At 38.4% G+C, this 13,838-nt stretch overlaps 1 protein-coding gene across 5 annotated transcripts in view; it reads right to left on the bottom strand.

Annotated features, from left to right (window-relative positions):
• gria3a (glutamate receptor, ionotropic, AMPA 3a) overlaps positions 1-9,063 on the bottom strand; it is a 65,282-nt gene extending 56,219 nt beyond the window's left edge. For 2 of the 5 annotated variants that reach the window (XR_010912178.1, XM_067492726.1), the window contains exons 1-2: positions 8,477-9,063; positions 7,905-8,063 (exon numbers count right to left, since the gene is read on the bottom strand). Coding sequence is in view for 4 of the 5 variants with exons in the window: in XM_067492726.1 (XP_067348827.1) it covers positions 7,905-8,063; positions 8,477-8,564 (247 nt within the window). In the remaining variant the exon portion in view is untranslated. The remainder of the gene's footprint in view (positions 1-7,904; positions 8,064-8,476) is intronic. The other 3 variants (XM_067492725.1, XM_067492727.1, XM_067492724.1) reach the window with 3 other exon arrangements.
• Between the last annotated feature and the right edge of the window lie 4,775 nt (positions 9,064-13,838).

Genomic DNA, 13,838 nt, shown 5'->3' with positions numbered 1-13,838 from the left:
GCCGCTGTTAAAAGAACTGTGAACTGTAAATCAAGGTGACTCATGTACCCATTATGAGAGTACATCATGACTGTAAATTAAGCCAATTCTCTGGATATTTATTATTATTCCTTCTAAACCACCATCATTGAAAAGAGAATGTTCAGCCACAGGAAACTAAGATCTGTGAAAATCTGGACCTACAAAGCAGTGAAGATCTTTTCCACTTATGTTTTAAAGAAGATGGTGAAATCAGAAAGCAGTATTTTGCTTGATCGGAGATGCCAGCAATTGTAAAGGTGCATTGTTTCTTCCTTGGACTGAGCTGGGAGACTAAGCTGTGCAGTATTCTAAAGTGATTTGCACATTCAGAATCACTTGTCCTTATCCAGGTAACATGCATCCTTTGCCTTCCATTGGCAGCTTCTAAATGTATCAGAAGTAGAGGATGAATGAGGACACACTGCAAAGTACAGCAGGTACTTCTCAGTATTCTCAGTAGTTGCAGTTATGTTGTCACGCTCACCAACAACTACGGGTTTCTGTTTGAGTTCACGGGGCGGGGATGTAGTCTATATGACATGCACTGGAGTGAAAACAGAGAAATCATAAGTGCAAAGATGTTTCAACAGGGTTGAAACATCCCAACGATTCAAAACAGTGTAATCTCAAGCCTGGTCTGCTTGTCTGTGGACTGCAAGCACTGAGTCTGAGAAATACAAAAATATATACAAAACAAGTATATTTTAGCATTACTCATATTCCAGGACATGTTGTTGCACACCAGCATCATATAAATACGCACATTATCTGTAGGCTATGTTTCAACAAAAAGACCTAAAACGTCTGCCATTCAAATGTCCACTGATGGTGAGGATAAACCTGCAGAGGGTTTGAATAGGCCAAATTTGATATACACATACACATACACAGTATATTTCACCCAAGAACTGAAATTTCAATGAAACTCTTTAATAGAATAGTAGTCCTGCATAACTGTGCACCTCTGGTTGATGTCTGTTTTTTAAGCACAAAATATGGGCTTGGTTGATTGGATTTCTGTTCTTACAATTGTTCTGTAACCACATGAAACCAATGCAGTGTGTGACCTCTCGGGATGCTGCAGATCAAAGGATTTGGTTCATTTCTATTTGAACATCACAAGTTCAGGCATATGAAGCACAAACCTGAAAGCAAAATCTAGTTATCCAATTTCCCTTTCTATGTTATGAAAATGCATCAAAACTGTCAAAATTAAAGAGATTTTACTGGCACAGTATTATTTACCGGGTACTGTAGATAATAATTCTGGATAGGGAAAGAAACGGATATGGGTTCTGAAATCAATTTTGCCGTTGTATTTTCAAATTTGCATTTTCATTTCAGTAACAGCAGGTTTACATTTGTGGCTGAACATAATAAAAGAAGGAAACAAGGAGGTACTGCATTGGTCTTTGTCATTGCAAAGCTGCTGTGTCATTCAATACACAGCATTGGTTTAATTGTGTCCACACTGTCTTGGTCTCAGTAAACAACATGGTTGAAGACTTTTAGTCTTATTTTATAGCACCCTTGGAGAAATTTAGATAAAAGCATCCTTTGGAAAATACAACAGGGTGAAACTGTTCAACATACAGTACAGTACTAATTATTTGATGAAAAAACTGTTTGTAGATGTTTCTGCTTCTAGATATTTGTACATGTACTGTTTAAAATATTGACCCTTTGGAGGATTTAATGTGATCTATTTAATAATGTGCACACATTCTACTGAAAAGCTGCAACTGCAAGTTCAATTTCAAGATAAAGTCATTTTAAATGTTTATTTTTAGAGTACACACAGTTTAAATGATGTGTGTGTTATGACATTTAAGCGTTTCATATTTTTATCCACATTACAGTCTGCATTGTTGTGCAATTTGTCTCAGTTGACCAACCACAAAGAAAGCTCAGGGCAAATAGGGACAGAAGCCTGAGTAGGTGTTTTTCCTCAGGCAGTGTGCGTACACGCTGGCTGGAATTCCCTCTTGTCTATAGATTACAGCTTTGTAAAAGCACACTTTTCCTTCCAGTGGGTTACCCCCTGCAGATAGTAATTATAAGCAAAGAGTGGGGCAACACTCACTGGATTAGCCCTAATCTGAGAAACACCACTGGATACGGCCCACATGCTAAAAAAAACATGACAGAAGGAAATCTACAGCTATGCTACACAGACAGGGCCTGTGGCTATTGTATGAAAGAATACGCTTTAATACATGTAATACACCTACACGTTTTTTTGTTTTTTTTTTAAATCATCTAAGGATCATGTTTACAGGAGAGCACTACAATGCTCAATTTAATAGGATCTGAATTTGAAGACTGACCAAAGTTGTCTAATCACAAAATTTTAATTCTTTCCTTTCTTTGACATTATTTCATTTTATGGACTAAAATTCCATCTTAGAATTGTGTCTAGTATCAAACCTAATTTATGCCCTAATGACCTTAATTGCATTTTAAACATTTTTATTCTTTATATACAATATAAGGTGTATACAACCTTTCCAAATTTAGGAAAGCAGTGTTCTCAATTATTCCCTGCCCTGGTGGCACCATTGCTTTTCGTTATGTTAGTTGTCTTTGGATAATCTGTGGGAACATTTGGAGAATATAGCAAAGCTTTCAGTGGAAGCTGTTCTGAAGGACACTGTGTGAGACTGTAACAAACTGCTGCAGCATCACTGCAGCTTGTCAGTAGTGATCACCATCTTTCTGTTACAGCACTGACATCTAAGCACATTCTGATGCACAGGATGAAATGCTAACAGCACATTTCGAATGGCTTGCCCTGTTGCCCATTTTTTTACAGCCATACGACCGGCCAGGATGGAGTGACTCAGAAAAACGAGAAATGGGATTCTTTGTTATAACTGTGAGCCTGTTTGGCCACATACATGTAGCTTTCTGCACTTGACAAGCACTGACACCTTCAGTCAAGTGATATTTTAAAGCCTCTGTTGTAGCTATGCTGGTTCTTTGGTATCGAAGGCATGTGCATTTATGCTCTGTGATAACCCATGACTGATGCCTTTCTTTCTTTAAAGTAAGGGTCAAACCTTCTATTCAAGTTATTCATGTGAAAACATATTAGTTAGAAAACAGCATTGCCTCAAACTGCAATGACGCCTTTGTTGGCTAACATTATTCCAGATACATTACTGTTTAAAATCTCTTACATTTTTGTTGTGCTCCATAATGAGAATGCCATGACAAATCTGAGGATGAGTACGTGTCAAGTTGAGTTAGGTCATCCAGACTGACAGGACTCTGGCTGCAGTAGCAGCAACTCTGATATTTTTATCAGTGCATTGTGGTAAAAGGACATGCTTTTGGGTAAGTGTCTCTTTTTGTTCAAGTGCTCCTAAATCAAGAGGATCCATTTAAAGCTTTCTAACACAAACACAAGCCTCTGACTGGCCATAAATGTATGCCAAGGTAGTAAATCTGGTTTTGATGCTGAAAAAGGTTTAAATTCAGGCGTGCACAGTGTAGCTTCACAGCTAAAACTTAACTTTTTTCTTTGATTATCAGTGCCCTCACTGACTCTGATGCTGCTATATATAGAACATAAAATAATCATGAGGATCATCATCATCAATAATCATTTATTGTATGTTGATACATTTGTAACACTGGCCAGAGAGTGTGGATTAAGATGGAAACTATCATGCCTCTATCAACTATCAAGTCCTCTGCCTCAGGCCAATAATTTGACAACCTTGTCTCTGCTGCTCCTGCATCATTCATGCAGAATTAAATGAGTTCTTAGAGTTGTGATGAATCCGAGGTTGTTATGTATTGTATGTTTTCCTGCAGTAACTACAGCAAACATAATAAAATTTACCTTAACCTTTAGTTTTCAGTTCACCTTGTGAAACATCTGTTGATGAGTTTTTTTTAATCACAGCCGCAAAAATGATGGTTACTTGTGAGCTCCTAGATTGTTATTGTAAATATTTACTTCAATAGTTCCATTTTATGTGATTTTATTTTTAATTTCTTGCTAAGACCTAGATGTAAGGATGGACACAACTCTGTTTGTACATTAAATGTGAATCTATGGACAGCAGGAATTACTGGAACAAAGACTAGAAACAACCAACCAGACTCTGTCTAAAGGTATCACTACATTAGCACATCTGCAACTCAAATTAGCACATTACATTTACTGGTTGCTTGGCAACCAGCAAATAACTCTCTGTAATACCATAATATCATTGTTTTACATTCTTTTTGGTAGGAATTACTGTAAAAAAATAAAACATGTTAACTATTGAGATTTAGTTCTATTTGCACAAAGACAGGGTCATTCAGAGGGACACTTCAACATATAGCCAGGTCCAGGAATTGAACCACTGCTCCCATAGTCCACAGACGGCTGCCTTACCAACTGGGCTACAGCTGCCCCACACTAGTAGAGTACCCTATACACTGAATATACAGCCAACTATGAAAAATCTGACTTTTACACCAAGCACAACTGATTATTTCTGTTTATACCGAATGCAGCTATGCTGCTTTATTTTTATCATCAGAATGTTAGGAAATACACATTGGCAATTTCCAGCACTCTTGATAAACAGTGATAGATTTTATTTTAGCTCATACTATTACAATTGTATGCATACTTACTCAAATGCTAAATTTGCATATAAGCATTACAGAAACTAAAACTTCCTTATTTGTACATAGTTTGGTAAAGTATTCTCCACAGTCCTAATGATGCAGAAGATGAAGAGGAGGAAGAGGAGGAGGAAGATATCTGGCAACATAAACTGGTCTATGCTGCATTAGGACTGTGCATTGCCTACACATTGCCTCTGTCTGAAAAGCATCACACTAGTTGAGTCATAGCTGAGGGAGGATAGGTAGCTATAATAGACTCTGTATTAAGAAACACATTCATATAGAAGTTTGATAAAACCAAAGTTTAACTTTGGGTTAAGTCAGGTCTGAGCTGCTTCCATTTTAGAAAAGAAAAGTGAAAGGTGAACATTTTCATAAACGCATGATATTGTTTAGAGTGGCACTATCAATAGCGAATGTATACTTTAACTAAAAAAGAAGCTGAAAGTTGAAAAATGTTGCATTACATCATCACATGATGTGTCCTATATTTCCCTTGACAACTACTTTGAGAAGTTCTATTCACACATTTATTTGGTGCAACTCAGCTCACTGTCCAGCTGCGCTATTGACTCTGTCTCTGTTGTTTCTCCCTGCCCTGACCTCAGTCTTAATTGATATAACCTTCCCAATTCTGCATTCATGCACACTCTGTCCTGGCCTGGGGCAGAGTGTCACATCGATACATCCTGCAACTTCACTCCAGCCACAAAGTGGTGAGATACTAATTCAGCAGCACAGTCAAGGCCTCTTTGTCAGAAATAATTCACTCCAGTTACAATGACAGGAAATAGTTTGCTATAACATATTACTGACTATTTACAGGTTGGTTTTGTTTTTTAACTTTCACATCTGCAATGCAAGCAACAAATTGAATAGAGACAGCATTGATTTTTCCAGATGGGGGGAGAGCAAACTGGAAGCACGCACACACACACACACACACACACACACACAAACACACACACACATCACAGTTGAGCTACAGCCTTCTACTTATTGATCCACACTGCCAATAACACAGTCATTTGCCATCGGGGATTTGTAACAGTCACTACTTACTGACCCAGCTCCAGGACAACAGTGTTGTCCTGCTTTCCATATAATAAATGCAACAAAGTTATATGGGTGTATTGCAGACAATACCAAACATCACAAGCAATAAGAGGAATAGTAATAACCAATTTCAGTTGTCTTAACACTTGCTAAGATAATCAATATTATTGATGGGAGCTGTGGGGAATAGCAATTCATAGCAAAGTCCAACCTGTAATTCTTGCCAAAATATAAATGTGTGTAATCATAATCATAACACTCACTTGCTACATTCAACACCTGGCAGGAAAGCACAGCATTACCAATCCATAATACTATAATAAGAATTGTTTAGCTTGGTGCATTTTCAAGCAATGCTTTAGTCTCCAACAGGGCAGGCTAGTCTGCATAATGAGCTGTTCACTGGTCCTTCTCACCCAGTGAGCATCTAGCTTATCTAGCATCTAGCATTTAGCTTGCATCAGCTTATCTGGCAGAAATAAATCCCACTGATTATCTTGTTTTTCTTTTTTCCTTTAAAGTATGAAGAGGTTTCTTTCACATCACTTGCTTCAGGGTTACTCAAAGCCAATCCTGACTATACTAGTGTTTTGGCCTGATTCTTTAAAAGTGTATGTTTCAGAAATAGTTTTAGTTGTCTGCTACTCTTTGCTAAAGAAATGATGATTAAAAAAATACAGTTTTATCTTGTAGAACATGTAAGACCTAAAACATGCCTGGATAAACTATAAATGTCATGAAAATATTTAATTGGGGGTGAAAGACTGCCCAAGATTTAAAGACGACTGAAGGAGCCTATTGACACTGTCACAAGAAATGTTTTTTTGGATGAGTGATTTTACATAATGGGATGCTTTGACCTCTTTGAAATGAAAAACTGGCCCAAGTAGGAAAGTTTTCTTCTTTATTCCTTATGTGAACAAGCCAAGCATGTAATATTTATCTTTTCATCAGCAGCAACAACTGATGAAGTGCCCTTGAGCCAATCACTCACTGACACCATCGCTGCTCCAGTGTAATTTCTAAGCCGCCAACAATGTAAGGCTGTGGTCAAACTGGGCAGCGTCAAAGTGTGAGTGTGCAAAATGCGTGTAAACATCTATCCACTGCTGTTTTGCCCCAGCTACACACACACATTGCCTGAGCAGATTTTTATTAAAGCAAAGCCCTAAATGTATGAGGTGCAGTTTTGCTCAATTTCCCTTTTTTAGCCTTTTTTCCCACTTCATTATGTTACAAGGACACCTCTGTGGCAGCTGACAGAGTCTGCAGAATTGCAGCTGATCCTTGGGCGTTAAGTGTGATGTGCAGTTGGTGGGAAGAAGGATAACAAATTAATTTTCCAGACAGAACTGGTGCCCTACATGGCAGAGGAGTGACTGGTAGACCAATTATGAAGCAATCTTATACTGCACAGCTCTTCCTATCAAATCCATCATGTTTGTAGAAGTGACTAAATAGATTACAGCATGTTACAGTTGATACATTAAACTATTTATCAAACACAACTGTTGTCATGAATTTACGTCACTGTGCTAGTATAACCTAATGCATTTATATTTAAAGTCATTAAGGTCTTAAATCAAAAGGGAACAGTAGTTGCATAGCCTGATTTGGACCCACATAAAACTAGAAACGGTTAGCAAACTAATAACAGCTACTAATCTGTATAATATTTGACAAACAACCAGTGGACATGTAGTGTTTACCATTCAGCATAAGCTTAGTTATCAAAGTGCAGAGGTGAAGTTAGTTAAAATGCAGCAATTTGCATAATATAACAAACCCACCATAGTAAATTTTGAAACAATTGCCTAGAGCCATTATATGATGCCACAGGCAGGTACAACCCGAACAATGTTTGCTCTTCTCACTGGCCCAGGTCTGCTCATCAGCTTGTCTGGCGTTAGTGAATTACTTCATTTACAAAATCACTGGGTTTGGCCAATTACAGGCCATCGTGGTGTCCACCATCCAGCTGGTGAATTTTATATGGCTTGCCGAGGAGTGTTAGGCAGGGAACATGGCAGGTTACCATCCATTTTATTCAAATTCCAATTTTAGTGCACATGTTTAGCATTAGCATGCCAAACAGACAGTGTGTGTGTGTGTGTGTGTGTGTGTGTGTGTGTGTGCGTGTGTGTATGTATTTTCTGTGTTAACATTGGACTGCAGTTTTTCAGTATATAACTACTCACAGGCATGTGTGACAGAGAAACTGTTGGAGGACTCCAGGTTGTCAACATTGTAATTGAGGTGGAAGGGTTTCTCCGTCACATTCTGATTGGTGTTATACAGCTGGACAGCAAACCTGAAAGCGCTGTGCTCCTGCACCGTGGAGCGCATGAACAGTCCACCTATAGCAGGGAGAAAGTCAAATGTGACAGAGCTCTAATTCGATCGTTCCCACTGACATGAATGTTTCATTCCGATAATAAGGGCGGCATTTATTTACAGAATGAGGGCAGTGGCATACAATTACACTTTGCTGGATAGACACATAAATCAGTTAATTGTAGAAAGCATTTCAAGATGTAAATGCGTTACCACTCTGCAAACGCGCGTTGTGGCAATTTGGATAAACTCTATTTTTACCAAACCATCCACAAAGATGCACAAAACCCCCAAACCCCTTTGGTTTTATGGGTAAACAAATTGAATTATACAAATAACTTAATCAGAGTGACTTGAAGGGACGTGTCCTATTTAGACCATGTGAACAAAGAAATGTTCATTGTGAAATGCGTCCAGCGCTTCCTATTGAACTTACCAATGTTGATCTGGTTTGGAAAACCTGCCAGCGAGTCCCCTATGAAAGACAGCAAGGCCAGGGCCGTCGCTATTGTGCGATGCCACATTTTTCTTCGAGAAGTGAAATCAACTCCTGGTCTGGATGTGCCAGAGGAAAAGCAGAGAGAACCATGTACACAGGCTTCTACGCAAAGAAATCCACAAGATGCGGAGGGTCCCTCTCTCACTCACTGTGTGCACCCACGTTGAATGTGTGCCAGCGCAACTGCAGTGCCAGCCTCCCTTCTCCTCCTCCTTCTTTTTCTTCTTGTTCTTCTTTTTCTTCTCCTGCTGCTGCTGCTGCTGGAAACCTAAAGCCAGTGTTTTATCACAAAGATGGTGGTGGTGGAGGAGGAGGAGGAGAAGCAAAACCATTGAAATCTACCACATAGTGAGGGAGGGAGGAAAAGAGCGAGGGAGGGAGGAAAAGAGAGAAAGTGGTGAGGGGACGGGGGGGCGTTTATCAAACTTGGCCTGACGTTGAATTATAATAAGAGCAGCCTCCCGTCTTCTTCCTCACGTCACTGCAGAGTTGGTGTGCGAGGCGGTGCAGCCCGAGCTGGGTTTGGTGTGTGTGTGCGCTGCTTAGACGCAGCCACACACACCGGGATCTAACCAGCACGGACCGACAGTGACATTTGATGTGTGTGTGAGTGAGTGTGTGTCTCTGTGTGTAAATCTACATTTGTCTATTTCTCAAACACATTTCCCTCCTTGTTGTGTTCAGCACTTATGCAGTATTGATCCAGAAAAATAGGAATATTATCTAAGGCTGTCCCCTGCAGGTGTTTGTGTGCAGACTGTAAATGGAAAACCTTTATCACTGTTTAATCACTGGTTATTTCCTAACCAATGTTAGGCTACTGTATATGTTAGAATTCTAAGTGACTTTCCATGTTAGTCATTTAAATTCACACTCATTTTTGTTGGCAACCTTAAGAGTTGATGCAGCAAGTAATGAATGAGCAACTTAATATGAGGACCTGCATACTGTGGTGATGTCTGTGTTTGTGTGTGTGTTTGTATTAGCAGTTTGAGTTTAGTAGCAAAGCTCTAAATTGCACAGACATCATTATTGAAAGAAAAACTTAATTTGTGAACTAAAACTGGTGAAAAGACAATAACAGATATTTCCATCTTTATACACACTAAGATACCATGTGCCATTGTTGTCTGTCTGAAGTAGTCATGTTCATCACTTCACATGTTGACAGCCACGTCTTTCCCTATAACATCAGTGAACCCAGCTAATGTGTACCATGCTCTAATAGTCAAGAACTGGATACATTTCTGCTAAAGCAGTCGTGCTTGATTTGGGGGTCAGCTCCACAAACTTATCACTCGCTGTATTTTACTGCCTCTCATTGGTAACACTGCAGCTCTTTTTACTTGGGTCTACTGTAAATCAATAGCGTGTTAACGTCTGCAGTCTGAGTTAAATGCAGATCACACTGCTGGAGTTAACATCTAACATTAAGTATCTTTTATGTTCACAAGTAATTTTTTTATTAGCATAGTATTGTTATTGTTTTCTTTCAAATTACTTTTTTGATTACACTGTATAACATGTAGCACTCCTCGCTGAATGAATGCACAGGAATGTGATTTAAATCCATTAAAATTCAGTGATTGAACACTATTTGTTAAGGTCAACCTTTTCTCTATCTGAAGATTATTCAGTACAATACACATTTATCTATTTCAAAACCTAAAAGTTATATTAAAGTTAAATTATTTGATCACTTGGCCAACTCTGGTATTAATATACACAACACAGTTAAAAGTTAAAAGAAAAGAAAAAGTTAAATTGTACAAAGACAACATATTAAATGTTGAAACCAAGAAATCAATAAAACAATTTTAGTTTGATGCCATCATTTTATGTCAAGTATTTGGGAAGTGAGTAGATTAACAGGTTTTTTCCATTCTTGCTTGAGTCAGGATTTCACTTAGTGAACAGTTGGAGGCCTCCATTGTGAGGTGACGTGCTTTCACAGATATGCAAGTTACCCATGTTGTATACATTAATCCCTCCAAGATTTCACAGACGTTTTTTGACTGTTGTGACCAACAATGGCAGATTTTGCAACATCTTTTCTAAAGAACAAAAACGTGATACATGTGACTTTGCTTTTATTATGTTTTAAACTGAAAGGTTGTGCGCAATTTATTGGAATTGGCATAATTAACTTTTGCAATTACAACAATTCGTATTCCTGGAGGGACCAAAAAATACACCGACAGCTGGATGGATGGTCCCTCTTTAGCACAGAGGAAGTGGTGTGAACGATCACCTATTTTTCCTTGCTTATAGAGATTTGCTCCAGTTGTTAAACTTTTTGCCAACGGTCTTTCAGAGACTGATGAATCTAACCCATCCTTATTTCTGAAAGACTCTGCTTCTAAAAGCTGTTCTATTTAATACCCCTCAATGATACTGACCTGTTGCCAATTGACCTTATTAGCTGTTAGATATTCCCCCAGGTGTTTTTTTAGCCTTGCACAACTTTTCCAGTACTTTATTGCCCCTGTCCTGCCTCTGTAGAAAAAGTGTGGTTGGTATCAGCTTCAAAATTAGCATATTTTAGAGAGAAAATAAGGGAGGTGGAAATAAATACAGCTACTTATTTAGACTGTTGCAAAACCAACAACAGGCTGCATCTACCGTGCTTGTTAATCTTAATATGATTTATTAATTTACTGCTCAGCATAAAACTCTAATCCTTTATGAGACACAGCAAGTAGAACAGCTGCACTATAGCCCAAAATGCAGCCCGCAATACAATACACTCAACCAAAATCTCCATGATTGTGAACCAGATAATAGACTGTACAAAAATCATTAATGCGATGAGGTCAGTTGAAACTTTTGTTGCCCTTTTGTGAAAAAAATTCCCTCCCAGAATTATTGGTAAGGGCATTTACCCAAGTTTTGCTGTTGGCTGAAGAAAAAAAAGACACAGCACCCTCCTTGTTTTAAATATCTTAGTGAACTTCTACTGTCAGCCACATTGACCTTGAGACAGAAAGGTTGCCCCCCCATCCCCATCCCCCCATATGTCAAAGTGCACTTTTATGAATAATGGAATAAATAAGTAAAAGCCCTCACCTGTCCAGCTACCCAGCCAGATCTCAAATGTAGAGCCCATACAGCAGAACATCTGTGGCGAGACCTGGAGACAACACCATCCATGACGATGAGTGTCATGGATGAATGGAATAAACTGCCTAAATCCAGATGTGAAAAGCTTGTACAGTGGTGCCAGTTTGAATTATTTGCAGCTATACACCATTTCTTTGATTTCACAGAGGATTACATGTTTTTTTTCTCAGCGAGGAGTTCTTCAGAAATTATCTAACAGGATTTCAAACAATGTTAGAAGTGTTTAGGAGAGCTTTCAGGTTATCATCGCTCTACCACCTAGCCACACTGGGCTCGCTTCCCACTTTCCAGAGTAGCAAATGAAATCTGCTCAGGGAGTCTCTCATTCTCTGTCTGACACACAGCCTTTTTAGCAAGATTCAATTGAGTGTAAATGTCAGCAGACCTTTCCATAACGTCCTAAGAAGTTAAAATGAAAATGTCATTTATGAAGCAGTGGCCATATGGTGCAATTATTAGCATGTTGCAGTTCTGGCACAGCTCCAGTAGGCTAGGATGGACAACATGCAAGTTAGAGAGAAACAATGCAGACATATTGCACTGTTTTTCTGACTGAAGGTCGGTGTTAAAATAGAAATAATGTTCAAATACTTTGCCACTTGCAGATAACACAAATTAAGTATAGATGCCCAATTACTTGTCAATACTAATCTATCAGTGAACTTAACCCTGCTTTAAATATAGCTATTGCTAGTTATAGCCCACAGAATTATACACACAAGTTGTAAGCCTGCGGGAGTGGACTGGCCTAAATACAGACATATACAGTTTCACACGTAGCATGGTTACCAGAGAGCTCAAATTATAATTAGACACGTCAGCCATTTACCATAATAAACCATTGAGTTGCTATTTTTTAACCCTAACAATTTATAATTCAGTGTGAATGATAATCACACAAAAGATCCTAACACAAAAATCCAAATAAATCAAAATGATTCATATGATCAAAAAGAGATCTCAAGGGTTTGATTTGCACATAATATCTAAATAACTTCTAGGATACTTTAATTATTCTATTAAATTGTTTATTAATTGAAATAATACATGTTTTGGGATTTGTCTTTTTAGTTGTTTATTTAAACAAAGTTTCTGTTTTCATTTTTCAGAGCTGGAACCTGTGATATTGGATGTTAAGCCCCGTGCTCAACTTTATTTTTTTATTTTTTATTTTTTTTATTTATTTAAGGTGACTTTAGGGTCGAAGCCTGTCGGGAGATAATTGAACAGTGCACAGTAGAAGTGCTATGATGCAAGTTCAGCCTCAATTTCCTTGGGCAGCTAATGTAAATGTGGGGTGCTACTGGATATTTAGCAATGCAAATGAAACAATGTCTTTAAAAACATCGAAGTGTTTGATTTTTAAGACAGTCAGGATTTAGGGTACATCACAGTAAAGAAACAGCACTGGTAAAAGTGCCGGTCCAGGCAGATGGCCGCCCACCCTGAGCCCGGTTCTGCTGGAGGTTTCTTCCCTTAAAGGAAGTTTTTGCTCTACACTGTTGGCTATGGCTTGCTCAAGGGGGAATTGTTGGGTTTTCTTTACATATCTTGACTTTATTCTGTAAAATGCCTTGAGATGACTTTGTTGTGAATTGGTGCTATATAAATAAAGTTGAACTTAACTGTATCCACTTACAATATTTATCCTGGGACAGGGATGAGGATGTAGCAAATGCAAAGCATGATAATGCATTGCACTCCTGGAAGCTCACATAGTCACACTGCAGCCAACTTTGCTTTAATATCACATATTTCACAAAGTGAAAAAATGAGAGGGGATACTGTGCAGCGGATTAACTGGGATTTATAATACACCTGCCAAAAGTACATAAAACATGCCTACGTACCTAGAAAAGAAGTTTTCATGTTGTACGTGTAACTAAATAATAAAAATAATGCCCAATATGATAAAATGATATTGTGCTTTCTGTTATACCACATGTCATGGCTACAATAAGTGTTCTGAAGCTATGAGGATAGGTCAACAGATACAAAATGGCTCACTGAATGCTAAAGGACTCCATAATAAAACCTATTATTTCATTCACCCAAGGCTTCCGATAATTCCTGCCTATTTATGAGCTCTGAGCTCTCTGTGTCCCCATCTTATGGAAGACACTGGCACATTATTGCTCTTCTTAAATAGAGACTGCCTTTTTGATCTTGGCAGTTTAAA

Source organism: Channa argus, chromosome 22 (assembly GCF_033026475.1).
Source record: "Channa argus isolate prfri chromosome 22, Channa argus male v1.0, whole genome shotgun sequence".
NCBI lineage: Eukaryota > Metazoa > Chordata > Actinopteri > Anabantiformes > Channidae > Channa > Channa argus.
Note: the sequence above shows the minus strand (reverse complement) of the source record. Positions and strands in the feature narration are given on the sequence as shown.